The 27,107-nt window shown below is 41.4% G+C and overlaps 5 protein-coding genes across 8 annotated transcripts; 3 read left to right on the top strand and 2 right to left on the bottom strand.

Annotated features, from left to right (window-relative positions):
- Positions 1 to 911: 911 nt before the first annotated feature.
- Positions 912 to 15,489, top strand: slc38a10 (solute carrier family 38 member 10). Of its 2 annotated transcripts, none has more exons than XM_028430395.1 (17): positions 912 to 1,101; positions 1,297 to 1,551; positions 1,824 to 1,941; positions 2,210 to 2,255; positions 2,336 to 2,429; positions 2,552 to 2,695; positions 4,804 to 4,928; positions 7,930 to 8,032; positions 8,166 to 8,348; positions 8,488 to 8,599; positions 9,606 to 9,712; positions 9,806 to 9,959; positions 11,298 to 11,468; positions 11,544 to 11,966; positions 12,044 to 12,121; positions 13,027 to 13,167; positions 13,258 to 15,489. In XM_028430395.1, the coding sequence occupies exons 2-17, from the start codon at positions 1,462 to 1,464 to the stop codon at positions 14,628 to 14,630; spliced, it is 3,462 nt and encodes a 1,153-aa protein (XP_028286196.1). In that variant the 5' UTR covers positions 912 to 1,101; positions 1,297 to 1,461; the 3' UTR covers positions 14,631 to 15,489. The 2 variants fall into 2 exon arrangements, with proteins under 2 accessions (XP_028286196.1, XP_028286195.1); XM_028430394.1 differs by lacking the exon at positions 4,804 to 4,928 and adding an exon at positions 3,916 to 4,040.
- A 44-nt stretch (positions 15,490 to 15,533) lies between these two features.
- Positions 15,534 to 16,370, bottom strand: ndufaf8 (NADH:ubiquinone oxidoreductase complex assembly factor 8). Its single transcript, XM_028431667.1, has 3 exons — positions 16,115 to 16,370; positions 15,814 to 15,924; positions 15,534 to 15,713 (listed from the first exon to the last, which is right to left on the bottom strand). The coding sequence occupies exons 1-3, from the start codon at positions 16,193 to 16,195 to the stop codon at positions 15,693 to 15,695; spliced, it is 213 nt and encodes a 70-aa protein (XP_028287468.1). The 5' UTR covers positions 16,196 to 16,370; the 3' UTR covers positions 15,534 to 15,692.
- A 181-nt stretch (positions 16,371 to 16,551) lies between these two features.
- tepsin (TEPSIN adaptor related protein complex 4 accessory protein) lies at positions 16,552 to 21,338 on the top strand. 2 transcript variants are annotated; one of them, XM_028430754.1, is made up of 13 exons: positions 16,552 to 16,661; positions 17,005 to 17,077; positions 17,163 to 17,254; positions 17,347 to 17,440; positions 17,587 to 17,654; positions 17,731 to 17,812; positions 17,936 to 18,007; positions 18,093 to 18,284; positions 18,376 to 18,559; positions 18,672 to 18,785; positions 18,911 to 18,989; positions 19,070 to 19,204; positions 19,299 to 21,338. In XM_028430754.1, the coding sequence occupies exons 1-13, from the start codon at positions 16,623 to 16,625 to the stop codon at positions 19,971 to 19,973; spliced, it is 1,899 nt and encodes a 632-aa protein (XP_028286555.1). In that variant the 5' UTR covers positions 16,552 to 16,622; the 3' UTR covers positions 19,974 to 21,338. The 2 variants fall into 2 exon arrangements, with proteins under 2 accessions (XP_028286555.1, XP_028286554.1); XM_028430753.1 differs by having other exon boundaries at positions 18,376 to 18,571.
- LOC114451839 (protein FAM104A) lies at positions 21,128 to 23,513 on the bottom strand. The gene is made up of 3 exons (XM_028430763.1): positions 23,373 to 23,513; positions 22,875 to 22,980; positions 21,128 to 22,590 (listed from the first exon to the last, which is right to left on the bottom strand). Exons 1-3 carry the CDS (start codon positions 23,387 to 23,389, stop codon positions 22,339 to 22,341), a joined length of 375 nt encoding a protein of 124 aa, XP_028286564.1. The 5' UTR covers positions 23,390 to 23,513; the 3' UTR covers positions 21,128 to 22,338.
- A 76-nt stretch (positions 23,514 to 23,589) lies between these two features.
- amz2 (archaelysin family metallopeptidase 2) lies at positions 23,590 to 26,936 on the top strand. Of its 2 annotated transcripts, none has more exons than XM_028430762.1 (7): positions 23,590 to 23,718; positions 24,490 to 24,778; positions 24,852 to 25,025; positions 25,122 to 25,250; positions 25,497 to 25,660; positions 25,818 to 25,994; positions 26,727 to 26,936. In XM_028430762.1, the coding sequence occupies exons 2-7, from the start codon at positions 24,490 to 24,492 to the stop codon at positions 26,865 to 26,867; spliced, it is 1,074 nt and encodes a 357-aa protein (XP_028286563.1). In that variant the 5' UTR covers positions 23,590 to 23,718; the 3' UTR covers positions 26,868 to 26,936. The 2 variants fall into 2 exon arrangements, with proteins under 2 accessions (XP_028286563.1, XP_028286562.1); XM_028430761.1 differs by lacking the exon at positions 23,590 to 23,718 and adding an exon at positions 23,945 to 24,094.
- The last annotated feature ends 171 nt before the right edge of the window (positions 26,937 to 27,107 follow it).

Below are 27,107 nucleotides of genomic sequence, written 5' to 3'. Positions count from 1 at the left end.
AATGTTTCAGGTGCAAGGCTTCTTCGACGTCATTTGACGTTAGGTCGGGTTCTGTTTTAGTCTTTTGTTGCTTGTTTCCCTTTCCTGAAGGGAATATCTGAGGCCTCTGGAAAAACAGGATTTAGGCATGTCTGTTGGTATTGTTATTACAGAGCTCATCAGCGGGAGAGGAGCAGGTCTTTTTGTGAAGTACAAGCAATACAACAATGTAAAAACACTCATTTACAAGTCAAGCCTCTAAAGGTGAAAGGGCAAAGATTTTTATCAAAATGTCCTTGAAAGTATTAAAAAAAGTATTAAAAAAAACATAAGGCTCCATTAAAATATATATATATATATATATATATATATATATATACATACAATTTTAATGTATATGGCATTTTTGCCATATACATTATTATATGTATAAATGTATAAATATATGTATTTCATATATTTGAAAATAGCATGTTAGAAGATAATAATAATAATAATAATAATAATAATAATAATAATAATAATAATAATAATAATAATAATAATAATAATAATAACAACAATAATTGGGGGGGGGGTCTTTTCTAGTGATCTGGTAGTTATAACATTTATTTAAATAAATAATAATAATGTAAAATAAAGTTGGCCCTACCCTGAAGTATATAAATAAATTCATGAAATGTAACGCACCTCAAAACTAAACAGTATTTTGCTACCAAACGTTACTGATTATTATGAAATCAGGAAAAGTGTGAGAATGTGGACATGAAGAATTCCTCCCCGGTGATGAAATCTGGAGGAATTCTGATTCTGTGACTTGTGTCCACTATCAGTAACATTACGACCACACTGTGGCCACTAGTGGGCGCCAAAGTATTCTAACAGCACTGGCAGCAGCAGAGTTTTGTCTTGTCTCACTTCCTCGACTGTAATTCCTACTTCCTGGATACGCGCTGAGAAGCAGCTAGCTTGGATTTGTTATCATCTTTTTACAGACTTTCCATTGAACTGTTTGTCATAAACTGACAAAGACCCAACTTTTCAACGACATATGACCGTTCAGTGAGATACAATTACCAATGATAACGTAAACAGGACAGCGAGGCGGGGGCGCAGAGAAAGGTGAGCTAATGAAACTACTGACAATTATAGGAGTTAGCTTCTTGGCTAAAAGCTTTATTTTTCTGACCAGTCGGTGCATTTTACTATGTTTGTGGAGACCATCTGTGTCTACATTCTAAATGTGTATCATATAAAACGGAGAAGGGTAAAAGTCAAATGTTAAACCCGGTTGTGTGTGTGCGTGTCCTCTTTCAGAGCGCCACGTCACTGATCGATTCAGGGAAAAAAAATACACACACCCGGAGTGCAGTCCGCTGTGTGGACCTGAGATTAGATTAGTGTCAGCGTTCACCTTCACCGTGCTGCTGGTTGCCTCAGTGTTTTCTTACCGGAGGAGGAAGTATCACTCAGCGGGGCAAAATGACGGCGTCCAACTGGGGCCTAATCATGAACGTGGTGAACAGCATCGTGGGAGTCAGCGTGCTCACCATGCCCTTCTGCTTCAAACAGGTGGGTGACCTGCTGCACCTGCATGCGCGCACCTGCGGATGTGCAGGTGCAGCGACGAAATCTTTCCGAAAAACAACTCGGCGGAACGAAGATTTATTTATTTATTTTTTGAACTGAAACAGTACAACGTACCTCGTTATTTGTGGGAGGATGACATTATTGGTTTATTCATTGTTTTTTTAAGCTTAAATAATCAAATAGCTGGAATTTGCTGTAGAGGATATTATTAAGTGAATCAGCTGCATATTTATTGTCCCTTTGTTCTCTTACAGTGTGGGATAGTTCTGGGAACCCTCCTATTGTTCTTCTGTTCGTGGATGACCCACAGGTCTTGCATGTTCCTGGTCCACACAGCCAGTAACACCAAAAGAAGGACCTATGCTGGACTGGGTGAGTCAGAATAAAAATTAAATCTGCTTAATTCATTTACTCTCACTTTTAGGAATGAGTGAAAAGTTATTAATGTAAGGTGGAAGGTAAGCACCACACTCTTAGCCACAGTCAAAATTTAATGTTATGCTGTTGTATTTTAGTCCCTGTACTGAAGGATTAGTGTCTCTTTACTGCTAGATAAACAGATAGATGTGGCTATTTTTACGACACTGGAATCTGGTTTGTATTGATGTTACACATACTGATGTCTGTTCTTTCTTGGCAGCCTTTCATGCTTATGGGAAACCAGGAAAAGCACTGGTGGAGACAAGGCAAGTATATTTAATTCGGAGCATTCATTATAAAGGAATCTCAACAAACATATGACAGTGATAGTCTTATTCTTTTGCAGTATGATCGGTTTGATGTTGGGGACCTGTATTGCCTTCTATGTTGTCATTGCTGATTTGGGCTCAAATTTCTTCGCTCAGCTGTTGGGTTTACAGGTGTGACATTATTTTTCATCATCATCTGCCATTTGCCTGCATTTATTTTAAAACATATTTTAAAACCTGTTACAGTAAGAAAATCATTTGTGACTGTTATGATGTCTCTCTGTGGCATAAAGGTAACAGGAAGCTTCCGTGTGCTGTTGCTCATCGCTGTGTCTCTGTTCATCGTGCTTCCGCTGAGTCTGCAGAGGAACATGATGTCCTCCATCCAGTCCTTCTCGGCTATGGCTCTCATGTTCTACACCCTGTTCATGTTCACGGTGAGAGCACTAAAACACAGACAGCTACACTTCATTTTGAATAGGCTAAAATACTATAGCTTTCTGTTTTCACAGCATTTCAAATATTTAATGTATTTATTAATAATTAAGTTTGGTTGCCCAGCAACCAAACTTCTTGTTCTTCTCACAGCCACCTGTTTTATTTTATTTTCACAATATTGTAAGCGGGAATGCTAATATGCTGTATTGTGTTAATGCAGTCCTAATTTGCTCCATTGTACAGACTGTGTCTTTCTTATCAACAGAGTATTGTCTTGCTCCTCTTTCTTTAAAGAGCAAATCCACACTAAATCATGTCAGACAGAAAGTAGTCGCTGCTCTGCTCTTTATAGACTTACACGACTTATAATTGATCACTAGCGATATTTTAAACAGGTAGTTTGGCTAAATTACACACCTCAGTTGTCTTTTTGTTGTTGTATAAAAATGAAAACTGATTGCATGCCAGATATAAATTTGTCAAATTCATTTTACGTATTTCAGACTTAATTTTCTGGCCCATTCTGTTTGTAAGTTAAATGCATTTAACACTCGTGAGTTTGCTAAATAAGCATGACTTTAGTTTGTGCACTCAAAAACATTGCATTTTAAGCTCTGAGAATGTCCAAGCTTGGGGCTGTTTCATGTAAAACTGTTACAGGTACAGCATGTAAACAGTCCAAAAAGGAATCAGCAAAGCATGGAGCACTTTATAAGCCACTATACATACATTCAAAGTCATGTTATCATTATTCTCATTATTATGCAATTATTCCAGCATTATTTTTCTGCCTCGCTGTGATTTAGTGCATTTACTCTTTAAATATGCACACAGTGTTCATGTGTGTTGCTCTGTTTTACTGACCAGTAGTGCTGCTTCCAAAGATGCCTTGAACAGTCTTTCTCTGTCATGTGACTTGTAGTTCTGTAGCATGTCGTAACCTGGAAAGGTGGTGTGATGTGTGTCCGGCATTTGATCCAGGCCCGGCCCAGTCCAGACCCCTAACCCTCTAACAGTGATGTATCTCCTTCCTCTCTCCTTTCATCCCACCCTTAATTATTTCCCTCTTTCCTCTCTCCGTTATACTTCTTTGCTCCTTACTTGTCCTTCCCTGTTGTCTTTGTGCCTCTTTCACCCCTCACTACCCCCTCTCCTTTGCACCTCCTTTTTTTTTTGCACCCCACTTTCCCCACTGCTGTTTCTGCTTCTGGTGCTGTAGATAGTGTTGTCGTCTCTGCGCTACGGCATAATCTCGGGCTCCTGGGTAGAGCGGGTTCACCTGTGGCGCTTCAGGGGCGTCATTCAGTGCCTGCCCATTATCGCCACAACCTTCTGCTGTCACCCGTAAGTAAACCATGGAAACCACCCCCAAAATAACACCACCATAAGGGCAGTGGGGTGTGGTGGAGAATGAAGGAAGCCCAATGATATCCTTGCAACTTTGCACTCCTCAAACTTGACCTCCAACCTATCTGAACCGTCTGCCCACTCCTCACAATCATCCCCATTTTTCACCTTTAATTCTGGTTTGGTCTGAGCCATTTGAGCTCTGTGATTGTGTGTGTGTGTGTGTGTGTGTCTTTGGTGGCAGTAGCAATATGGCAGAGGATTGTAAAATAGTAAAGTGAAAGTTTGATCTTTGCTGCTGTCTCACCACTACACCTGGGATGAGCAGCCTAGGTGTAGGTGAGGCAGGGTGTTCTGCAGTCCTTCGGGATTCAATCAAGTAATGAAATGGAGCAAGACAGAGGAAACACATGCTGATAAAAACCTGTGAGGTAGCATTTGCCTAGATAACCCTTTTATATGCCTCTTACATTTCATCAAAATTTACTTTACTTTCATTTTTGTATCGCCTTCATTACTCAGCTTTTTCAGCTGTGGCAGGTTTTTTGTTCAGTATGGGATTTCCTGTCATGTCTCTTTGTTGTTTCCCTTTCTTCATGTTCTTTGGTTTTCTCTCCTCCTTCATTATTGTCATGATCTGTCTGTGAGACATCAGCATGGGTACGGCCCTCTTCTTCTCCTCATACTCTACCCCCACCCCTCCACTTGTCTTCATTTGGTTTGGGCTGTAACTCCTCCCCCCCCGCCTCCTTCCCCTCAGATGGTGCTGTCCTCGTTCAAACACGAGCTGCTCAGCGGCTGGTGGCTAGGGCAGGTCAATGTGGTACGCTGGGAGGGTGTGTTTCGCTGTCTCCCCATCTGTGGGATGGCCTTCGCCTGTCAGTCGTAAGTACTTCTCATGCCCCCTCCACCCGCACAGGATCATGTAATGTCAAACATGACTACAACAAAATCTTAATCTAAAACCTTATTGAGTTATAAAAGGGAAAATCTGGCTGTAGTCCTAAAAATATGTGCTGCTGACACTGTGAATTAAATCTTTCACGGCTGCATGTAGAAACTGAGCAAATGTCACAATTATTGCATGTATACTAACATTCCTCTAAGCCACAGTGGAGGGTTTATGTAAAGAGAACTACAAATTTGTGGTTGATAAGCTATCCCTTGCTGCAAAAGGAAGCTGCTTGCAAATGTGCTTTTTGTAGTTGCTATTTCATTTCTGCTTCCCCAGTACATTGGCAGTACATTTAGAATTAATTTGAGAATGAAACTGCTTTTTGTCCATACTACTCCTCCCGTGTTTAATTGTGGCAATAAGCTAAATAAATACAAAAATTAATGAATTATGAAGTGACAGTGACTTAAGAAACACTATGAGGAGTTTGCAGTCCATTAACTTTCCCCCCTCTAAATGCAGAAATCATACTTTCACTAACCACTGCTGACCTGAATCACTTTCCTCATGAATTTCTCCATTTCCACCTATCTGCCTGCATCTGTTGTCCTGCCTTGTATGCGCTAGTGCTTGCACTGGTTTGCTGTGAGATGAGAGATTTGTGGGCATCGTGAAGTGTCCAACGGCCTCTTGAGGGGTGGTTTATCTTTGATTTCAAGACAGTGCTTTGGAAGGATGTAGGTGGTGTTACAGTAAGGTCATTAGGGGCCCAGATGTTTGGGTGGTGGCAATGCATGGTTTTGTTTGTGTGAGAGAGAGTGAGGTAAGTGATACGAGTGGGTGACTGTAGCCTTGAGACTAAAACACTACTTTAATTAATGTAATCACACAAAGCCAACACAACATTATGGTATGGCGGGCGTGATCGTTAGCAAGTGAGGTGTGCAGGGGATCCCAACCTAAGAAAGTACGTTCTTGTTTATGTATGTGTGTTTTGTGTGTCGGTTCCCACTAGTAGTGCTGAGTGATATTTGGCAGGGTGATTTCTTGGCCTGTGGTCAGGCTAAGCGAGGCAAGCACTCCGTTAGGCGGCAGGCAGCTTAAGCCAAACCACTAATCAACACATTGGACTGCCGCCATCTTACAGACACACTGATGTATTCACAGGCTGATTAAACAGCTCTCAGCACATTGGATTTTTATTACATTCATGAAATGTGTTTACTTTCAGTTAAAACATTACTTAACATCACCATTATGGCTAGATGGGAGCTGGCCCTGTTGTTTTTTGGCTGAAGGTTTGAGTAACGAGGCGCAGTTAGCTCATATTAGAGGAGCATAAGAAAAACGTGTGTGGTGAAAATGTCCGTCTGTGATGCTGCTGTCAGTTGGCCTTTATGACATTATCTGTGACACAAACTTTAACTTTCTTATCATATTCCTTCTGTTTAAAGACAGAGGGCATTAGAGTGACCATTAGATGCTTAAGCTCTACATGTTGCTACCATTTTATTTAACCTTGGCTATAAGATTTACTGGTTTGCGGATTAAACAAGTGTCAAGAAATAGCATCATGGGACAGTGCTGATGGCTAATAAAATCGGAGTGTGTGAAAGAGGGAAAGGCAAAGAAAGAGCCAATGAAAGTTATTATTTCTTGCACTCCCTCTCACAATTCTGCTCTGTGGTTCTTTCTTTCACATGTATGAAAGGGAGTGAGAAAGGAGGTGAGTAAAAAGGGTCTGCCAAGAAAGTTTATAATGCTCTAAAACCTGTCAGGCACTCGCTGTTATATATAAAGCCTGTAAATTCACTGGTTAATGTGCCGTTGGTCCCCTCCACACTCCCACGTTCTCTTATAGCACAGAACAGGAAATAATGGAGGTAGACAGACACCTGGATTAACAGACAGACAATTTCAGGTTCAGTCTCAGCCAGCTTTGTCTGCTGTCACCCTTTCTGTGTCACACACATACATACTCACACTGGTATGTAGACAAACACTTCTTCGATACATCACCCCCACTGCCATTACATTACTTTCACCAACTGCTATTTTGCAGTTAAAAAGTTTGAAAGTTGTTTTTGAATACACATCCTGGTTGTTGCATTCATGTTGATGAATTGTCAGACTTATAAATTGTGAATGTGCTTCATGTCTGAACTTAGAAGCTTCCACAGTTTAGCCTCTTTCACACCGCCTGTATAAAACTGGTGTGCATTGCCATTCTGTTCGTAAGGCCTTTGAGCATGGATGCACACATTACACTATACACCAGCACACCAGCGTATCACACTTCTCATTATGAAACGCCAGTATGAACTCTAAGTGACATCTTCTCTGTGTGAAAGGGGCTAAAAGCACATAATACTTGAATGTAAGGGATAGATGGTTTGAACTGAATAATTAGTTGATGACAAGGCAAAGTACCGGTAATTGCATAATTATTATAATCATAAGCTGACAAAATTTATGAAGGAAGTAGAATTGGGAATAACATTACAAACATTACATAATTTGATCGCTCGCCAGATGTTGTAGTCACTAAAAAGAGAAAACAGACTACAACTCAATACACCATTAACATTTAAATGTTATTGAAGATGGCATTACAGTAAATCCTAAATTGACTAAATAAGAAGAAGAAGGCCAAACATGAGTGGGATGTCAACAAAGGTATAAGGAAAGAGATGCATCATTTGAATACTGAGCAGCACAAATTGACCCCCATATGGCGGCTCATTAAAAAACTCAGAGCCCAGTACCAAATATGAAGAAAGTGGCTGTGAAAACCATCATATTGTCAAATAAATTCAGGAAACATCTGTGGAACCTTGACCTCCCTGTGAGGAATCAGGAAATGGTATGAAGTGCCATTCAGATAGAGAACTTGTATGTTTGACAATTCAGACAGCACATGAATGCAAACATGGTGTGGTCTTGAGTCATGCGGTCTGCAGAGTGTGTTTGTGGGTTGCTTGTGTCTTGTAGGCAGGTGCTGCCGACCTACGACAGCCTGGATGAGCCATCAGTTAAACGCATGAGCACTATCTTCACATCATCACTCAACGTAGTGACCATCTTCTACATCACTGTGAGTGGAAGCACCCCCCCCCCCCAGATAAAATGTCATCTGCTATTTCTTTCACACAGCAGATGTTGTCTGGATGGAAATAACTAAACTTGTTTTTTTCCCTTTCCTCCCAATATTTCGCTCTATTAAACAGGTGGGGTTCTTTGGTTACGTCAGCTTTACAGAGAACATTGAGGGCAATGTGCTGATGAATTTTCCATCTAACTTGGTGACGGAGATGATCCGTGTGGGCTTTATGATGTCCGTGGCTGTCGGGTTTCCAATGATGATCCTGCCCTGCCGACAGGCTATAAACACCATGCTTTTTGAGCAGCAGGTGAGCTCAAATGTTTTAACACACTTCCTGTTTACAGCCCAGCATCAGAGGACAGGTTATACAATTGTGGCTACTTCTGCATCTTTCAAACAGTCTCCTTTAATTCCTCTCACATCTCTTTTCTGTTTATGTCTTACAGCAGAAGGATGGGACGTTTGCTGCCGGGGGTTACATGCCTCCTCTGCGCTTCAAGATGATCACCCTCTGCATTGTATTTGGCACCATGCTGGGAGGCATTCTCATCCCCAATGGTACATCCTTTGTGCATGTGTGAACAATTGGGCATGGATAAAATTATATTGTGTGTGTGTGTGTATGTGTGCGGCTCACTGGAGGTCTTTAAGGTGCATGTGTTCCTTTATGTGGGCGGAGTAGCTGGGGAGCTTTACGATGTGTGTGAATGTGACTTTACGAGTCAGTGACTGTCACACTCTAACACAGTCCTTAAATCAGGCCCCTAACTTTTATCTCCTTTTAGATGGGCAGACAGGAAGATAGGGCTATTATTCTCAAAGACACTCTCTCACACATGCACTCACACAAACAGACAAAAGTCCATGTGCACACCAATATTGGCTCTCTTTGTGTTTTTTAAGTTGATCTGCCCCTCTCAGAAAACTGCTCCGAAATGGTACTGATGTAAAGGTTAGCATGAGTTTTATTCATTCTTATATGGCTGATGTTTGTTAAAGTTTTCATTGGCTGAACACAGACACACACACAGCACATTTGGTTGGCTCTTTGTGTATCTAATCAGACTAATAGACTGAGGAAAAGGAAGGCAAGGACCCAAGGGAGAATGGACACTAAATCTGAGGGAAACAATATGGTGTCCGTCCCCTGGATGAACGATGGGTTTCCGGGCCCAACGCCCAGCCAGCCGGTCCACAGAGGGGAGGGTGGGGCCAGGGCTTACTGCTACCAGGAGCAGTGTTCAATGAATGGAGCCTGCATGGGGCTGGGTAGGTGGTAGTTGTGAATGACAGAGGCAGGAATGAATGTAGCAAGCAATAACAATTTTTCTTAATTAACCAAAGGTAACTGTGAAAAACCCAGTGAATGCATCTCACCAAACTTTCCCTCCCACAGCCTCTGATATTAGTGCTTCCAACTTGACACTAACACCAAACTTGTGGCAGGAAAGCAATTCTAGAATAAACACAGGCATTGGTTCTTATGTTGGAGAAATAGTCATATTTCAACTGTTTATTTACCTATTTGTCTACAGGTTTACAATAATTGTTTTTCTTTTTAAAGTGGAAACAATCCTGGGTCTGACCGGAGCCACCATGGGCAGCCTGATCTGCTTCATATGTCCTGCTCTCATCTACAGAAAGATCCAGAAGAATGGCATCATTGCTCAGGTTAACTAGTTTACTTTTGCAACTTTCTAATTGTTTGTGCAGTAAAAGTATCATCTGCCTATGACTTGTTGTGCTTCTCCTTCTGCGTTGTAGCTGGTGCTTTGTGTCGGCCTGGGCATTCTGCTGATCAGTACCATTACCACCCTCTCCATTTCAACCACTAGCCCCGGCATCAAGGTCCCAGCTCCTCCTCCACCAGCACCTGACAAGAACAACAAGCCGCTACCTGATGTCCCTGAATTGCACGGTAACGATCATGACTTCCTCTGAAAATCACTTGATGGACCGTAGATGAAAGTGGTTTACTAATGAGCCATGGAAACATTTACCTCAACGGTTTGGAGCCAGGGTTGTCTGTAGTGTCTGAGATTGGACAGCAGTACTGCACGTAATTATATCATGTAGAAGGCGCCTGGCGCTGCAAGGGACATGTTTACTTCTTGTTTTATTTTCAAAGTCATAGATTGCCACAGCACCGGAAGAGAGCAATGTAAATAGAATGTGAACCAGTAGCAAAGGGCCAGTGAGACTAAAACAAAAGCACAAAGCTGCAGCAGAAGAAAGGCTTCCTTTTATCTCTTAGAGAAGAAAAGATGGAGACAGACAGAGTGACTGATAGACAGACAGGCAGGGTGAGGAGATAACCTCTTGATAATATCTAAAACAGCACAGAGTGCTTGACATTGATGAAGCGAGATTGATGCCCTTCAAACTCCAGCAATTTCTCTCCACCCCTCTCCCTCTGTTCATTTCTCCTGCCACCCCTTCCCCCCAAAATACATTGTCTACACCCCCTTTCCCCAACCATATCTCATGTGGCAGCTATAAAATGCCTGCAAGCTCTGGCTGTGTAAAGGAAAAGGGGTAATATTGGTTTCGGGGAAACAGAGATGGAGATGAGAATCAGAAGAACCTTTTTGAGCTAATGTTTTCAGTTTCAGGGTTTACTGACATCAGGAAGCTTGGTTTCTAGTATGTATAGTAATGAATGCTTTCCTCCCATATTTGCTCCCATATTACACATACATTATTCATCATCTCCCTCATTTTTAATACCATTCCAGTGCACTTATTGGGACATTTTCAGTATTTGCTGCCACCTAGTGGATAAAAATCACTAGCTTGTAATCTGACAGTATGTACTGTAGGTGACAATTCAAGGTGTGAATTTATTTTAATGGTAACAGTTAATGTGTGTGATGAACACCACTGTACAAGAAAATAAAGAATATTTTAGTGCCACTGATAAATGCAATGCAATACAATTCATTTTTTTCCAGGCAAGAGAAAATGAGGTGGCAAGTTTATGGGTTCTTAATTTAGTTGCAGTAATGCATCTCATAATTTTCCTTCACCTTTATGAGCTGCATGATACAGTAAAAAGGAATATTTAGACCATCTGTAATAGCATTGAACATAGTTGATAACTAGTGTAAATATTTCAAAGGACATCTTTACTTAGGGAAGCACAGTTGGCAAAAAGAGTTTGGGAATATGTGGGTGATATAACAATGTATTATCATAGAAAAATTGATCTCCAATAGCAGCAAGTTGGTATTATGTTGTTTTGTGTGTCTACTTGCAGACAAACACCAAAACAAGAACCCAGTGGAGGTTGAAAAGCCTGACCATCCACCTGAAGAAGTGGTAAGACCTGTAGAGAGGGACCCAGCAGAGCCCCCCCAGATTAAAGGACCAGTGGAACTACCTGAAAGGAAGAAAGAAGAAGAGGTGCAGCTGGACCGACCTGAAGCTGGTAAGAACACTGATCAAAAACTGAAAAGCTAATTGGGTCTTGAACTGTGAGAATAAATGTTGTCTGTTTACCCAGGTGTGGCAGTGCCAGAAGGAGAGGCCCATCGACATGAACCACCTATCCCTCACGACGAGGTGAAGGTAGACACAAGAAAGAACGACGCAGAGCTTGAAGAGGACAAAAAACAACCTGTTCCTCCTGCAGGAGAAGTTGAAGAAAAACCCAGAAAAGATGAGGAACAAGGTTTAGGGAATGCTCTGAAGGCTGATGACAAAAAAGACATCAAGCTCGATGAGAAACCTGCTGTAAGGAAAGAAGAAGTAGACTTGGGTGGAGGAGAGTTGTTGTCCAATGAGATCATGGAGAAGCCAGTTGCAGATGTTGGGAAAAAGGACAGTGCCCCACTGAAAGAGGTAGAGAATGCGGCTGTGGCGGGCAATCGGGCTGCAGCAGAACAAGTCAATAAAGTGGGCAAAGTTCCAGACGCTGCTGGGAAAGGTAAGTGTTTGAAGGTGTAGGATGGAAAACTTTAACAAGACAGTACATTGACCTTGTGATATTGGGTAATCTTTCAGTTGCACCTCCTGAAGCAGAGCATCATGTTGCTGCAGAAGCTGTAGATAACAAAGATGCAGCAGATGAGAAGATGGATGGTAAGTGAAGAAGACATTTTTAATGGAAAGGGAGTCAGTAGAGTAAATTACCTTCTTAATATCTTAGTGTTATGGTTGAAGATTTTTTTCAACCTTCAGCTCATTCAGCCCATTGTTACAAATAGTGACAATAGTGGTCAGTGGCAGTGATGCATCTTACTGTGAGGATGCTACTTTACTCAGCACCACCATCGGCTCCACTGTGATTCCCATTCTGCCACACACTGCAGACAGTGCTGAGAAAATTGTCAACAATGGCATCAGAGCACAATCTGCATGATGACACCATTTCTAAATTACACAAGGCCTTTTTTCCATCTAATACACTGTATTTTATCAGAGCCCAGGGTTAGCCAATAAAATCATCAGATGGATATATCAGACAGGCTTTGGTGCAAAACACCGTAAAGCTCTCTTGACTTGGCTTCAGATTCTCCGGAGTCTTTTTGGCTTTTGTTGACTTTCTGATTCTGTTGTTTGCTTTTGCCCTCTGTCTCTCCATCTTTACCCCAATTTGTTTTCCTTTCTCTCTCTGCTGGACTTGTCACAGTGATAAAAAAGCTGGTTGCAGGTATGAATTCACTCTTGGCTTTTTCTTCTCTTTATCTCGATCTGTGTCTCAGAGTTTCAGTTAATTACGCCATGTACACCTGAGTCTTTATTCGCATTATTAATAATTTGCCAGAGTAGAAACCACTCACTCACTTTGCCCCTAACATAGTTTATGTGTGTCCACAGCTGCCCATTCCAGTTTTATGTTCACGTCCACAGTTTAGATATGTGTTGTTACATAAATCCATAAATAGCCCCTTGTCTCCCCCAGCCCTACATTAGCACAACTAAGTTTCCTGACTAATCCTTGATTGAGGAGGTTATTTTAATTCTACCTTTTTGTCTCCTTGTAGAGGGTCAGCTCGACCACGCGGTGCTGTTGCAAGTGATCAAGGAGCAACAAGAGCAACATAAGAGACTTCTTGACCAGCAAGAAAAACTACTGGCTGTCATTGAAGAACAACACAAAGAAATCCGCCACAAACAACCTGCTGGTGCGTGTGTACAGCATTCTTCAGACAGGGGGCTTGGATAAGTGTTAGGTTTTAATGCATTATTTTTTTATTTATTTTTTGTCTTTTAAGGGGCTGCTGCTGAAGGCGAGGCAGTGAAGGGCCTTCAGGTACACTTAGATGTAGCAGAAGGTGGAGAAGCAAAGCCCAAAGAGGCTGGCCTGGCCTCGGACTTGAAGCCAGGAGCTGGAGCTCCACAGGATGCGGCAGATGAAGTTCACGACATAGCCAAGAATCAAGCTCAGGCTGGGGATAAAGGTGCTGAAGTTGGGGCTGCTAAAGTAGCCGATCCAGCAGCTTACAAAGAGGATGACAATATTCTGCGTGAAGTAGAATCCCTTAAGCGTGAAAGTGAGCTGGGTGCAAGGGGAGTGCCACTGGGAAAGAACAGACCAGATGACCATCAGCCTGTACCTCAAAATGAGCAACTTGCTCAGCTGACAGATGAAGAAAGAAGCCTAGATAAAGAAAAAGAAAATCTCAGAAAAGGAAGCCTAGATAAAGAAAAAGAAAATCTCAGAAAAGGAAGTCTAGAGAAAGAAGTTCATGCAAGATTGGAAAGAGAACAGCTCGAGAGAAATATAAAGGAAAAGCTGGCCAGAGAACAGGAGTTAGAAAAGGAAAGATTAGAGAGAGAAAAGATAGAGAAAGAGGTGCAGGCGAGATTAGAAATAGAACGGCTAGAACGAGAAAGAAAAGAGAAGCTGGCCAAAGAACTGTTGGAAAAAGAAAAGCTAGAAAGAGAAAGGATAGAGCGAGAAGTCCAGGCTAGGTTGGAAAAAGAGAGACAAGAGTTGGAGAAGCAGAAAGCTGAACAAGAAAGGATAGATAAAGAAGTTCAGGCAATGGTAGAAAAAGAACGACTGGAAAGGGAAAGAAAGGAGAAGCTGGTCAGAGAAGAAGAGCTGGAAAATGAAAAACTTTCAAGAGAGAAAGCTGCAATAGAGAAAGTCCAGCAGAAAGCAGACAACGAAATACTTGAGAGAAAGAAAGAGAAGCAGGCAGATGAAGCTCAGGAGAGGCAGGCCCAGCTGGAGCATGCCATAGAAGCTGGAAAAGCTGCACAGGGGGCAGAGAGAGAAAATGGTGATGCTTTGAAGAATGGAGGACGAGACCTCAAAGAAAACGTTGCTGCTCAGGGAGACCCCAGAGAGGGTGTGGAAGATGGGGCCGTCAAAGCTGGGGCTCAACCCCAGGGCTCCCATGAGAAGGTCAGGGAACAGGAGGAGATGGATCTGAGGCGGAGGCGTAGGGCTCTGGGACCCAAAGAGGCTGGAGGGTCCCTGGAGGACACCGGGGTGTCTAGAGGGGTCTCTGCATTGGAACCCCTGCTGGAGCTGGGAGGCTCAGACCTGCATGCAGCCTTGGAGCAGCAGCTACTGGCTGGGGCAATGGTACACTCACGGCAGATTAAACAAGCCTTAGAGGATGATGAAGCAAAATAACACACGTCACCCACGTTCTTATAGTGGTTGGACAACATGTACTGTACACCTGCAGAACCTTCTAATACTGTGGACCAGCTTATTGCCTTACAGTTATCTGCCTTCTAAAATGTTAGAGACAGAAACATTCTCTCTTTGTAGATAAGTGCACTCTGCAGATAATCCAAAGAGCAAGCTGTTATGTAAATATTAACTTATTTTGTCTTTAGAGAAGAGACTTTATGCTGTATATACATCTATGCAAATATTCTATGGTATGTTTTGACATGACACGTGTTTGTATGAGTCACTTTAAGTGATTTTAATTCAGGAGCTTGCATTCTGCCTCTCTGATCTGTTTGTGCTGATTTATTTTGGTAAAGGCTCTCAGCACTTTTTGTCCACCTGTTACTTTTAGATGTAAATACTCAAAATCTGTTTAATTGTGATGTCTGTCTATGAACCTATGTTTACCTTTGAAATGGGGGTAACTGAATTCAACCTCATGCTGAGGTTTATAATGTAGCCTTACTGTTTGAGAAACTGGACGATATTGATCCGGACCATCTGGGTGCATCACTGTACTTACTAATCATTTCTTCTTTGTCGTTTTATTGGTGCCTTCCAGTCCAGTATACTGCAGTACTGTTTTATTACATGTGCAGTTTTTCTTCCACTTAAACCTTTTTTACACTCATGGTGATAAGGACAGTGGATGAACATGTCTACATTTGTAGTGCTTCTTAGTATTGTAAAAACTCAGTTAGCACTTCAACATGTTGGGACCTTTGCTTTGTATAAGAAGCTATTTTTGGAACTATTTTTCTATGTGCATGTTATTTCTGTTCATTTTGTGGATACAAAAAATAAACAATATTGACTACAATGGTGGATGTCAGTCTCAGTTCAAACAACTCAAAGAGATAAAAGCAGCAGGATTTTATTTACTTAAATAGAGAATTCTCTAACACATTTAACTATGTTGCACAACATACAATTAATAATATGCCTCTTCCATCACATACGGAAACTGAGGCTGGTCCGCTCAATCTGCTAGACAAACAAATCCAGGAAGGCTCTCATTCATTTGGCTCTTTTCTTGGCCTGTAACAAAGATAATATATTGTTTCCAATCATTTAAACTTGCAAGTCAACATTGGCTTATCAACCATTACACGTTTGGTGAAACCAGTGGGTCACTTACTGCATTGGTAAAGCAGGTCTTCAGTGCTTCAAACTCTTTGGCACACAGGTCCTTCTTCAACTCCTGTTTGCTTGTTGTGGTAGCTGCTACACACCTTCCGTATATTGCTGCCTGACGTGTCACACACACATTAGATATTAGACAGAAGACAAGATTAATAAGGAAGGATGTTTGTAGTTTGTTTGTAGAAGTCATTATTGCATGCTGTGGTATATCGAATAATGCCATTAAGAACTCAAGGACAGATAATCTTGCTAACAATATGACAACATCCAATCAATTGTTTGTTGCCCGTGCTTACCTCCTCTGCACACTGTGCAAAAACTTCAGGGAAAAGCCTTAATTTCTCTCTCGTGCGACTCCACACATTAGATCCAGACATCGTGCTGCTATGACATTAACTTAAGGGTTTCCTGGTCAATAATAGAGAACAATCGCTAATTCCAGAGCCAATGCTGCTTAACAGTATATTTCAAAGTCAAAACACTGAAGAGGAAAATATATATCATCCAGCAGAGGGGACATTCATGTAAAATCTATGGACGGCGCCATATTGATGACCCTGTCGTCAAGAAAACATCGGTAGAAAATGTGAGTCGTTCATCCCCCTGTCAATCAAACTGTTGGTGGCTGTTTCCAAGAAGCTGGTTCGCTATTGTTTCACGTTTGGAGGGCGTCAAAATAACGCCAATAGTCGTAAGGATTACTACTTACTATTTTGTGATTGGCTAGCTGTCATCTTTAGCCCCGCCCTCCATCTTGTGTGCCTTGGAGGAAGATGAGTAACCCGCAGCTAGTATTGCTAAATCATGGCAACATTTATGGAACGATTAGCTTTTCTTCAGAAAGTGAGTCATGTTTACAGTCATTTTCTGTTTAGAAAACAATCAACAGCTGAAAACAGATTTTTCGAGTTAAATCGGGCTTTGACGTTTCGGTTTTATTCTGTTGTGCGAGACCATAGTTTAGCCAGCTAGCTAACATTATCAGCACACACACTTGATAATAGCTTGACATGTCCGGTTATTTTGTGAAATTAGCAGTCAGCTTCTCAGCACTTAGGTCACATTTTATATTTGTGTCACTGTTGATGAAGCGAATAACATTGTACTGCGGGAACATTGGATTGCCCCACACTGTAAGTCTGTGTGATTTTAGACTTTTGTCCATCATGTCTTCCTCCAATGTAAGGTGCCCACCCTGATGAAGGCCACATCAGATGATGAAAACCCCTGTCCTGGCTACCTTTTTCAAGAAATTGGAAGTATCCTTTGACAGTTTCTGTTGTGGTTAAGATTTTTATTACTATGCAATAAGGTATTATACCTTTAACCATCATCACACTGCAGAAATCTCCCATGAATCTTCAGGCTGTGGTCAGTGTTTGTTGGAATACCTTCTGGAGAGGTTACAGGTTGAGTCCTGTCATGTCAAACTTAAGGTGAGAGCAGTTGTAGAGCTTATCAGTGTTAAAGATGTGTTAAGATGCATTTACATGTTCATAATTTTGTCTTTTATCATGTGGTGTTTCAGGTCCTAAAGATTTTTGTCCATCTCTGTGGACATGGCTCAAACCATTTTCTCACAGAGCTCAGAAGGAACTCTACTTTCATTCAACAAGCATCAGGTTAGACATCAAGCACATAATAGTAATTCTACTTTCTACTTCAACTTAACAGCAAAGCATTGATTCACCTTTATCTTTGTCTCTCATGGCTACTTAATATATCTAAAATTAGTTTTTGTTTGCTGCTCTGTATTTTGCATTTGAAGTTTACAGTGGTCCACCTGACCCCATCCATGGTACAGCACTGTATCAGAAAGTGAGGAACACAGCACAGGTTAGTTTATATTTACTACCATATCAGTGTTATAAAGTGATAATTTATTTTTAAAAAAGAGTACTTTTTACTACAGGAAGTGGCCCGGTTACTTTTCACAGACACTATTTCCACCAAAAGCGGCATCTCTCCATTGACTATAGCCCCACCAACAATGGGTGAGTAATAAGACATAATTTAGTGGTAATGAAAATAGAGTGCTCTGAAAGGAACTGAAAAACACAGAAATTAACTAATGTAATTTTTTTAACCTTATTGGAACTGTTTTTTTTTTTGTTCAGGTATGGGATCAGCAACTTCCCACAGGTCAGGAATGCAGGGTTTTGGATACAGTCCAGGGAAGCAGGGGGCAGGTGAGTTTAACACTACCATCATGTCATGATCATGTCTTATAATTCTATGTGTTCGTGTTGTTACCTTAATGTCTGTGCCCTCTAGCCAGTAGTGACTCACTATTGGATAAGATCCAGAAAGCTGCTGAGGTAGTAGCCAGTGCTGTCCTTCCCCCAACTGAGCACCAGGGCATCCGTCTCCATGACAACCATTACCGGGCTGTAGTGGCACCTTCTGCACCTATAGAAGTGGCTGTGCCTGCGTGTGCCTATAACCTGCCTGCTCACAGACCAAAAGGTCAGACTTGTTTAGGCATTTATGGTTGATTTTTGTCCTTTCTTAAATGACGCCTCAGATTACTGTGTGTTTACTGTTTTTACCACAACAGTGACCCAGTGGTGTCCAGGACAGGTTGGAGGTGGCTGGGAGGAGACTGATAGTAGCAACAGCTCCTCTCACAACTCCTCTCAGGACATTGCTGCCAACAGCAGGGCTTCTGTGGGCAGCAAGTCAGCTGGTACAGGAAGCCAATCAGGGGCCAGCAGAGAGAGCAGTGGGGATCTGTCAGATCGGTCGGTGGCAAAGTTAGAGCAATTCACATTACAGCTTCTTAAGCAACATAAGATGACGTTGTGATTTTCATATTCTGTGTGTTGTGATTTTCATTTTCTGTGTGTTCTTTAGGGTGGAAGCCTTGCAACTGGGGGACTGTGGCCAGGAGATGGCACTCATCAACAGATTGACTGAAGGCTCAAGAGTATTCCTGTCCAGAGAGGAGAGCCAACATTTCATCAAAGAGTCAGTCTACTTATCAAAATCAGTTTGCTTCAGTTTAGTTTTACTATTTGTCTGTTATTTTGTAATTAATGTGATTTTTGGCGTGATTTCTGTCTTACTTGTTACTTCTCTCTTACTCTGTTTAGGTGCTCCATTCTGAACTGTGAGGTTGTGGTAGAGTTGCTCTCAAGCAAACTTCAAGATCCCTCTTACACTGTTAAGATGGTAACAATGCTACACATCATGTCATTATTTTTTATCATATTTGTACTATCCCTAATATAGTGTGTTTTTCAATCTTGCAGCGGGCACTGTGTGCCATTGCTTGCCTCATGACGTCTGACCTTCTCTCCCTGGAACAAATGTTTGGAGCAACACAACGTAGACTTCGCCAGCTAAGTGAAGAACCTCCAGGACCTGTGGCAAACAAAGCAACCAAAGTAAGAGGCAGAAAGAGAAAGCTACACATTGCGAAGACTGATAAGTGAAAAACTTAAGACCACTCAAAATGACAGGCTTATCTCCTCTTACCAGATCCTGCGACAGTTTGAAGCCCTGATGGGTGGACCTCTACATGCCACCAGGAAGGAAGCAGTGAGCAGCAGCCACCAGGCAACAATTGATCCAACTCAGACATCTATATACTCTGATGGTTTACTACCTGTAAATTCAGCTGACAGCACAAACCTCAAACTCTGTCAGCCTGACTATTCACCTGTAGGTGAGACACAACCAGCAGATCACCTATCTTTCCCTTCTAGTCCTGACCTGGCTCAGAGTCACTCTACAGAGGAGCAGATGAATGATGGGAATGAAGTGAATTTGTCTTCTGCTCAGCTGGAGTTAGTAGAAAATCTAGTGCCGGCAGTGGGGACTGCTGAAGTCCCCACTGCCGGCAGCCCAGAGCTCATTAGAGGCAAAAGCACACCTCTATCATCCAACAACCAGAGCAAGCCACTCCTCGGGACCAGGCTGTCCCTGTTCAATGGCATGGAGCTGGTGACCAAGGGTAAACCATTATATGAGACAGAAACAACCCAGACACACTCGGACAAAATGGAGAATAGCCTGAGGGAGAATCAAACTGTCAGTAAGTCTGACTTGTCTATAACTTGCATTAATACCAATGAGGCTGCTTCCTCAATTTGCAATTCGATTCTATCTGATAGCAGCCAACCAGTATCAGCTTTCTCATTTGTCAACTTTTGACTGCCAACAGACCTTTTAGAGCTAGAAGTGTCACACTTTAAACCAATGATGTCATGTAAATCCTTACAGTACTTGAGTCTGGACTATTAGGTTGTAACCACACAGTATATAAAAATATGTGTTCTGTTTGGAGTTTCTTATGTGTGCCTCTTTAGTGGCTGCTTTTAAGCAGCAAAAAAAGACAGACTCTGGACTATGTATTCCTTTAAAACCACAGATGAGAGCAATCCACAATCAATGAGAAGTCCTACAACTGTCATGTGAAGATGGGTTTCTGAGCTATGTTGTTTGTTTGCTGGGGACAAGTATGGTAGTCTTAAATTAGAGATTATTACTCTGCCCTAAAAAGTCAAAAAACAATAACTAGAGAAATAGTGAAGTCAGCCAAGAGTTTTCCAAATGGTGTAAACTGAATATTAAAGTAAAAGAAAATACAGTTTAATTTCCACCAACCTAAAAAAACATTTAAATACTATGTATTTAAAGACATTTTACATCTATTTCATTTGAAATCCTGTAAAAATCAGATATGGTTATGCTTTTTGTCTCTGTAGGGCAGTACAGACGGTTGCTTTACCTCAGGATTTCCTTTAAGTAACAACTTACACCTCTGCAGCACATCCTCAACCTCTGAGGGAGAGCCCCTCAATTGTAATTTGCACTATAGATGCTTTTCTTATGAACTCAAATCTACAAATAAGAGTTGTCTTCCATTATTTTTGGTACTAAGCTATTATGTCAATATAAATGTTATGAGTGTTAGTTTACAATTTATTTATTATGGTTAACTTGTATTGACAAAAATGTATCCATGAGTGGTTGTAGAGTGCATGATTTAAAAAAACCCTCTAGGGAACTAATGCAAAAATAAATTATTGAGATATTCTGTGTGCATAATCAGTGTATGGAAATGTGTTTGATAAAACATATGCAGTCAGCACTCTGCAAATTCATAAACATTTTCTGCCTTCACAGTTTCACTTCTGTGTACTGTGGAATACAAACTACAAGCCTGAATGGAAATACAACCCGCTGTATTATGTTTTGAATACAAGCCATGCTGCTGAACAATTAAACATGCTGTAGATTTGTTACAGCATCAACTACTACATAAATCTTGATGTGTTGTATTTATATTGGACATGTGGCACACATTACATTTACCAACACTTTATTTTGATGTCAATGATTTGGAAAATTACACAACATATGAATTACTTTCACATTTTATTTGCAGCACAGTGTACTGGTCATATTAAACCATCCATAAACAAGTATGGCTGACAGGCTTTGACGCACAGATACACAATGTGTAAAATGTTAAAGAAGTAAACACCCAAATTTGGATCATGTTTGAAAGCCTTATTTATTGTGTTTTTGTGTGTTTTGTTTGAAGCTAAGTGTACTACTGCCTTAGCTGCAGTCTCCAGTACCTGCTCACAGCTCTATAAATAACCAGGATCTAATATTGGTTGAATTTTGGCAGAAAGGCTCATAAGGAATCTTTCTTTGCTCTACTATACCTGGATGTTTAAGATACATAAAGTAACTGCAAAGAGTAGTATATGCTGACTGTATGACTAGCTCATACAAGAAACAAATAAGGCCTAAAATGTTCTATAACTGGACTGTTTTAATAACGCTCCATGGGAGTGACTCTGCTAGCCTCCATCAACTTTTTTTTGTGACTGGGATCATGACAACTTCTAGCCTGGCATCATCAGACAAGTAAGTTAGTCCATTTCTAAAGGGCGTTATGACTAGTTTCTGGTTCAACTAGTCTGGGTGGAAATCCACGTGAATAGTACAGGGCCAATGAGACATCAGCTCGCAGATTTATCTTCGTCCCAGGTTAGATAACTCCTACTTCACAGACACAAACATGCAGCTGACAACCCCCAGTCCGGAGTAAACAGAAGGAATTATTGAGTAAAGTGCTTAGCTTTATTTAGTTTTGCAAGCACTTTGGATCATCATCACATGTTACTTGTGATTAGCACCAATGAAAATGTCCACGCATCAACGCACGCATGTAAAGAGAATGACACCTCTTTATAAAGTGCACAGGGTGCGCGCATACACCCACACAAACACACATACAGTACACATCAACACTGCACAAAAAACCACAGTGGCTGGGCCATGGAAAGGCGGATGTGCTTATGGTCTAAACAAATGATACAAATGATGAGGTGGGGATGAGCCATTGTGGCCAAAATCTGTAAACCTCCCCACACATCATCCCCTTACCCCTGACCCCGAGTGTGTGATGCTTGAGGCTTTTAAGGAAGAGCCACTGTGCCAGTAAGGGTTGGCACTGATGGGTGAGAGACAGAAAGGCCAGGAGAGGGGTCAGAGGTCATGGTCATGTTGAGCCTGGACGTCCTCTAGTCTGCAGACTGCTGAAGTGCGCCTCCCTCAGGACTCTGTTGATGTAGTCGTAGGAGACACTTCTCCCATCGCCATGGAAACCATGCTGCAAGGAGCTGGCAGAATCCTCAGGCTTGGGACTGAGGGAGTATTGGTTGATGCAGTTGTTCTGACCATGTATGCATGGCCTCATGCTAGCCATTCTCTCGGGGGTGCTGATCCCATTACTGCTGTCGCTGCTGGAAGACTGCAGACACAGAACACATAAAAGGTCTTAATAGCAAGTTTATCGATGGGAGCAGAATCTGTAAATTAACCATTCTGAGCTTTACTTGACAGTGGTGCAGTGGATATGCACTGTAGAGTCACATGTAATTCTATGCATCATCCCAATTAAATGGTATCAGTCTTTAGATTATAAACAAAGATCTAGGCCACACAACTCTATAAACCTCCAAGCACACAAACAGGAGGAACCTATGTCTGTGTGGAGGTTAAAGTTGAACATAATGAGTCTCAACTTAGTCTCACCTCTGAGTCCAAATCTGACACAAGCAAGGAGGGACCGCCTCCTGACCTCTTTGCCTGAGGTCTCAGCTGCTGGTCTCCCTCACTGTCACAGCTACGGTGTCGCTTCCTGTGCAAAACAGAAATGGAAAAAATTAAGATGTTGTGTGACAGAAAGGATGCAGGCAGGGGAAGAGAGGGACTGAGCAGAGAAATGCAGAGTATCAGACAGAGAGAACACGAAGAGGAACCAAAAATAGCAACACTCAAGTCAGGCAGTTACATGATCAGGCATGCGGCACTCCTTTTATGAGAACACATTAACATACCTCCACTGTGATCTACACAGAGCTTTTCATACTGCATATTAGTATAGACTGTTCAGAGGTTTGTCACATATATCTATTACTGCAATTTTGTAGACACAATGTTGAATTACTATAAAACAACTGCTCAATGTAACTATATATGTAATGCTGATCTCATATGTAACAACACTGTGAAAATGGACCTTCATGTTACCTGTTGTCAGGCAGCATTTCTGCAGTCTTGGTGGTTTTTGGCAAAGAGAGAGGTTGACACTCCTTATTAGCCGGGTTGAAATGTCTTACTTAAAAGCTTTGGCAGTGTTACAGCTCCACGAACATTTCGCAGTATGGCAAGCTCTCTCTCATCTCACTGGGAAGTCCAGGGTGTGTAAGTGAGCTCTCTAAGCAGCCTGAAGCACAGTTTTCCGCAACAAAAGTACGGACCTCAGCTTTGGATTACTTGAGACCTTCGAGTCCAGCTGAAAAGCTAGCAAGCTACCTGCTATCTATTCGCGTTGACGAAGAGAAATCTCGAGGAACTCCAGGCATAACAACAGACGGTTTGTGCTAGCCTGCTAGCTGCTACTGGTTTAACAGCTACTTGGAAAGCTAACTACTTTAGCTGACCATCGCTGCACTGTGCTAAGTTCTTCCGCTTTCGTATCCCGTCCATTTGCGGTTAATCGCGGCGAACGCGCAAGTGTGACTACAATCGGATGAAAAGAGCTCGATATATAAGTTAAAAAATAAAACAGCTTGTGGTGTTATCGGAGGAAAATTGACCGATAATCCAGAGTCATGCAACGCAACACCGGGTTTATCTTTACTTGTCAACCAGTTGCCTGAACTAAAAGCTCCGCCCTTCTGTTTACCGACGTCATCACATACAACTTCCGGTGTCAACATCATGGTGAACTACTCGTCTGTTGGGGCAGGGTAATTTACTAATTTGGTTCTTCCTGTCAAACATTTGCCGTAAAAGAGTGTATGTTCTGTCAGGAGGGTTATACCACAGAGCAGATTTAACGGACTAGCGAGTTATGCTAAATTTAAAGCATGAGTTCGTCACTAAAATGGCTTCCTATTAATATGGCTGTATCCAGTGACTCATACGGGAAACTCTTCTTCTGTTCATAATCCTCCTTATGATGTAGCGCTTAGTAAACTTATTTACATTTCTATCCCATCAGTTTCTTAAACACTTTATTTGAGTAGAAATCGAATCTTTTATAGTAATCTCTTATTGGCTGCTTTAAATCCAAACACATCAACATTTCCTCCATGACTAAATTTTTTAAACCTTGTAGTAATGCAGTATGTCTCTCATGCAGATGAAGGTGTTGCAGCATACTGCAGAGACACTGCACACAGCTTTGGTGTCTGATTCCAAGGACTTGGCTAAAATTTACAGAAAGTACTCGAAAGGGGAAAGGCGTTTTCTGGAAGAAGGATTGTGTACATCCCAGCCAGACTCCCTTTTTCAACCCATCACTTTGCACTCTGACTCGGACTGGATCCTTGCGCATCCTGAGGTGCCTGAAGACTTTCAAAACTTCTACAGATACCTTAGCCGCAGAACCCCTAATGCAAGCCAGAATACTATTTATATTCAAACCATAGGTGAGTCTGTGTTTATTGTTCAAAGTACAGCCTGTCATGATTCCTTGGCTAAATTCTACACTGTTTGTTGTAGGTTCATTTGGAGATGTGGGAGCCCAGACAGAGCAGTATGTAAAGTGGCTCAAAAGTTACTGTCAGGCATTCTTCTATGGGCTTTCTGTCGAGTTGTTGCCAGCAGTTTCGGTGTCTGAAACAAGGTGTTGTTTCAGGATTAACAATAACTCACACAACCTTCAAATATATGCTGGTAACATGAGATGTTTATAAGTCTTACCACCATTTCACTGTAACTCATCTTTTCCATCAACAATCTATTATCTATTTCTATTTTGTTTTAATTAAGGTGACTTGCTGGGATTTCTGGAGGTCAGGAAACCAGGAGATGCATTTTGTGTTATTGGGATAACAATGATTGACCTCTACCCCAGAGAGTCTTGGAATTTTGTCTTTGGACAGGCATCTCTCAGTCAAGGTGAGGAATATCAACTTTCCCATTAAGTAGAAAATGAAGAGAGTTAGTATTAAGATCTCAGTTTTTAAGAATATTATGCATAGACTACTTCTGCATCACTATGATAGATTTCTGTTTATTTTGTTCATACTGCATTTTATCCTATTTCTGATGTAATTTGACTGGACAGCCAGTAGGTGGTGCTGAAGTAACACATTGCAAGGGAGACATTTTTGTTAGTTACCCTGTTTCTTCTTAAATGTCCAGGAATTGGTGTTTTCAGCTTTGCCAGATATGATGACAGCTTCTACACTAGAAGTTATGCTGGTAGGCTAAAGAAACGGCTTAAGCTGAAGGAGGGGGACTATTCTGTGTTCGATGGATGTTACACTCCACCCATGACTAGCACTCTGCTGCTTCGATCCTGCAAGGTTATTAAGAAAGTTAACTTAGTTTTGGTGCTGTGAGCCTTCGTGTGGTTTTTCAAAAGTCATCAGTTCCTCTGCATTAATGAGTGCAGCTAATAGAAGCACCTTATCTCCGTGTTTGTTTTTAGTGTGTACTGTAACGAGAACTATTATTTTCCAGACTATGACCCACGAGATTGGCCATATGTTTGGAATCAGACACTGCCAGTGGCTGAGCTGTGTCATGCAAGGCTCCAACCACCTTGAGGAGTCAGATCGTAGGCCCCTGGATTTCTGTCCCATCTGCCTTCGCAAACTGCAGACCTCAGTGGGCTTCAAAATAGCAGAAAGATACAAGGTAATAAAAGTAAACACAAAGAGTGATTGCAATGATAGACTTTAAGTTCTTTATTTGTAGACTGAAGTAGAAACTGACAGTTGGTCAAGAGTTATAATAAACTCACCTCAATGGAGATATAGCAGAAAAGTACAGGTGTAACAACTGTTTCAGGAAGCCGTCTTCATTATATTTTATAAAGCACACCTGTTTATTTCCTGCTTTGACACTTCAAAATATCTGCAATAGAAATACAGTCTGATGAGTGCAAGGCAAGGAAAATATACAGAATTCTTAGACTAACAAGCTTCGGCTGATTCTTTCCCAAAGATAATGTAGTACAGAATACTTATTGTAATCTTACTCTACACTAGAATCACTGTCATCACTACACATCGGCTCTGGGACAGATGTTCCAATCACATGATACTGAATATTTTAACCCATCTTCTACTAATATCCATGCACTGGCTGTTCTCAGCTGCCTGACATGCCTGAGTTCACAGGGAGGTGAATTTTAACCTTAATGTGCTGAGCTGATGCTGTTTCACAATGGCTGCTTGAATTTTAACTAAATGTTTCAGTTAAAGAGAGCATCTTGTATTGCATCTCCGTTATGATCTGTTATATGGCAATATGGCATATAAAGCTAATAAAGCTGACTTGACTTTTTTTTTTACTTGAAGTGCTTGTTTTCTCTAAATCACAATATGACAGTGAAACAGGAACCTATCGTTTCCCTTTGTCTAACAGGCCTTGCTGTGTTGGATAGAGGAGGATCAAACATCAGGCAGAGAGGAGGCCTCTGCACCTTTCTTCCCCAAACCCACTGAAGCCTTTGATACCCACAAACTGTGGCTCCATAGGTGTCTGGACATACTGGAAAAAGGTTAACTACAGTGCTGTCCCATATAAATGGATCGTAAAGGAGTATGGACATTAAAATGTACTATTATCTAGCTAGAGTAAAATGTGTTTGGTGTCATTTTTATTTGTTTTTATGAAATCACAGTGTGTTGCAACCTACTGGGAGCCCTGTTTTTTCCTTAATTCAATAGAAATTGGGTAATGTTTTGTATTTATGGAAAATCTAAAAAGAGCTGTCTTCTCTATAAGGTTAACAATATTTCACTG

The sequence above is a fragment of the Parambassis ranga genome, chromosome 19, assembly GCF_900634625.1.
Source record: "Parambassis ranga chromosome 19, fParRan2.1, whole genome shotgun sequence".
Lineage (NCBI taxonomy): Eukaryota > Metazoa > Chordata > Actinopteri > Ambassidae > Parambassis > Parambassis ranga.
Note: the sequence above shows the minus strand (reverse complement) of the source record. Positions and strands in the feature narration are given on the sequence as shown.

What these genes read in the sequence shown, in the direction of transcription:
- slc38a10 (XM_028430395.1), top strand. Translation starts at nt 1,462, where the DNA reads ATGACGGCGTCCAACTGGGGCCTAATCATGAACGTGGTGAACAGCATC. An exon ending in AAAGCACTGGTGGAGACAAG is followed by an intron (nt 2,256 to 2,335) that starts GCAAGTATATTT and finishes ATTCTTTTGCAG; the next exon opens with TATGATCGGTTTGATGTTGG. An exon ending in ATGGCCTTCGCCTGTCAGTC is followed by an intron (nt 4,929 to 7,929) that starts GTAAGTACTTCT and finishes TGTGTCTTGTAG; the next exon opens with GCAGGTGCTGCCGACCTACG.
- ndufaf8 (XM_028431667.1), bottom strand. Translation starts at nt 16,195, where the DNA reads ATGTCTGGATCTAATGTGTGGAGTCGCACGAGAGAGAAATTAAGGCTT. An exon ending in TTGCACAGTGTGCAGAGGAG is followed by an intron (nt 15,925 to 16,114) that starts GTAAGCACGGGC and finishes GTGACACGTCAG; the next exon opens with GCAGCAATATACGGAAGGTG. An exon ending in AGACCTGCTTTACCAATGCA is followed by an intron (nt 15,714 to 15,813) that starts GTAAGTGACCCA and finishes TCTTTGTTACAG; the next exon opens with GCCAAGAAAAGAGCCAAATG.
- tepsin (XM_028430753.1), top strand. Translation starts at nt 16,623, where the DNA reads ATGGCAACATTTATGGAACGATTAGCTTTTCTTCAGAAA. An exon ending in TATAGCCCCACCAACAATGG is followed by an intron (nt 17,813 to 17,935) that starts GTGAGTAATAAG and finishes TTTTTTGTTCAG; the next exon opens with GTATGGGATCAGCAACTTCC. An exon ending in GCCTGCTCACAGACCAAAAG is followed by an intron (nt 18,285 to 18,375) that starts GTCAGACTTGTT and finishes TTACCACAACAG; the next exon opens with TGACCCAGTGGTGTCCAGGA.
- LOC114451839 (XM_028430763.1), bottom strand. An exon ending in TGTCAGATTTGGACTCAGAG is followed by an intron (nt 22,591 to 22,874) that starts GTGAGACTAAGT and finishes CTGTGTCTGCAG; the next exon opens with TCTTCCAGCAGCGACAGCAG.
- amz2 (XM_028430762.1), top strand. Translation starts at nt 24,490, where the DNA reads ATGAAGGTGTTGCAGCATACTGCAGAGACACTGCACACAGCTTTGGTG. An exon ending in TGCTGCTTCGATCCTGCAAG is followed by an intron (nt 25,661 to 25,817) that starts GTTATTAAGAAA and finishes ATTATTTTCCAG; the next exon opens with ACTATGACCCACGAGATTGG. An exon ending in AAATAGCAGAAAGATACAAG is followed by an intron (nt 25,995 to 26,726) that starts GTAATAAAAGTA and finishes TTTGTCTAACAG; the next exon opens with GCCTTGCTGTGTTGGATAGA.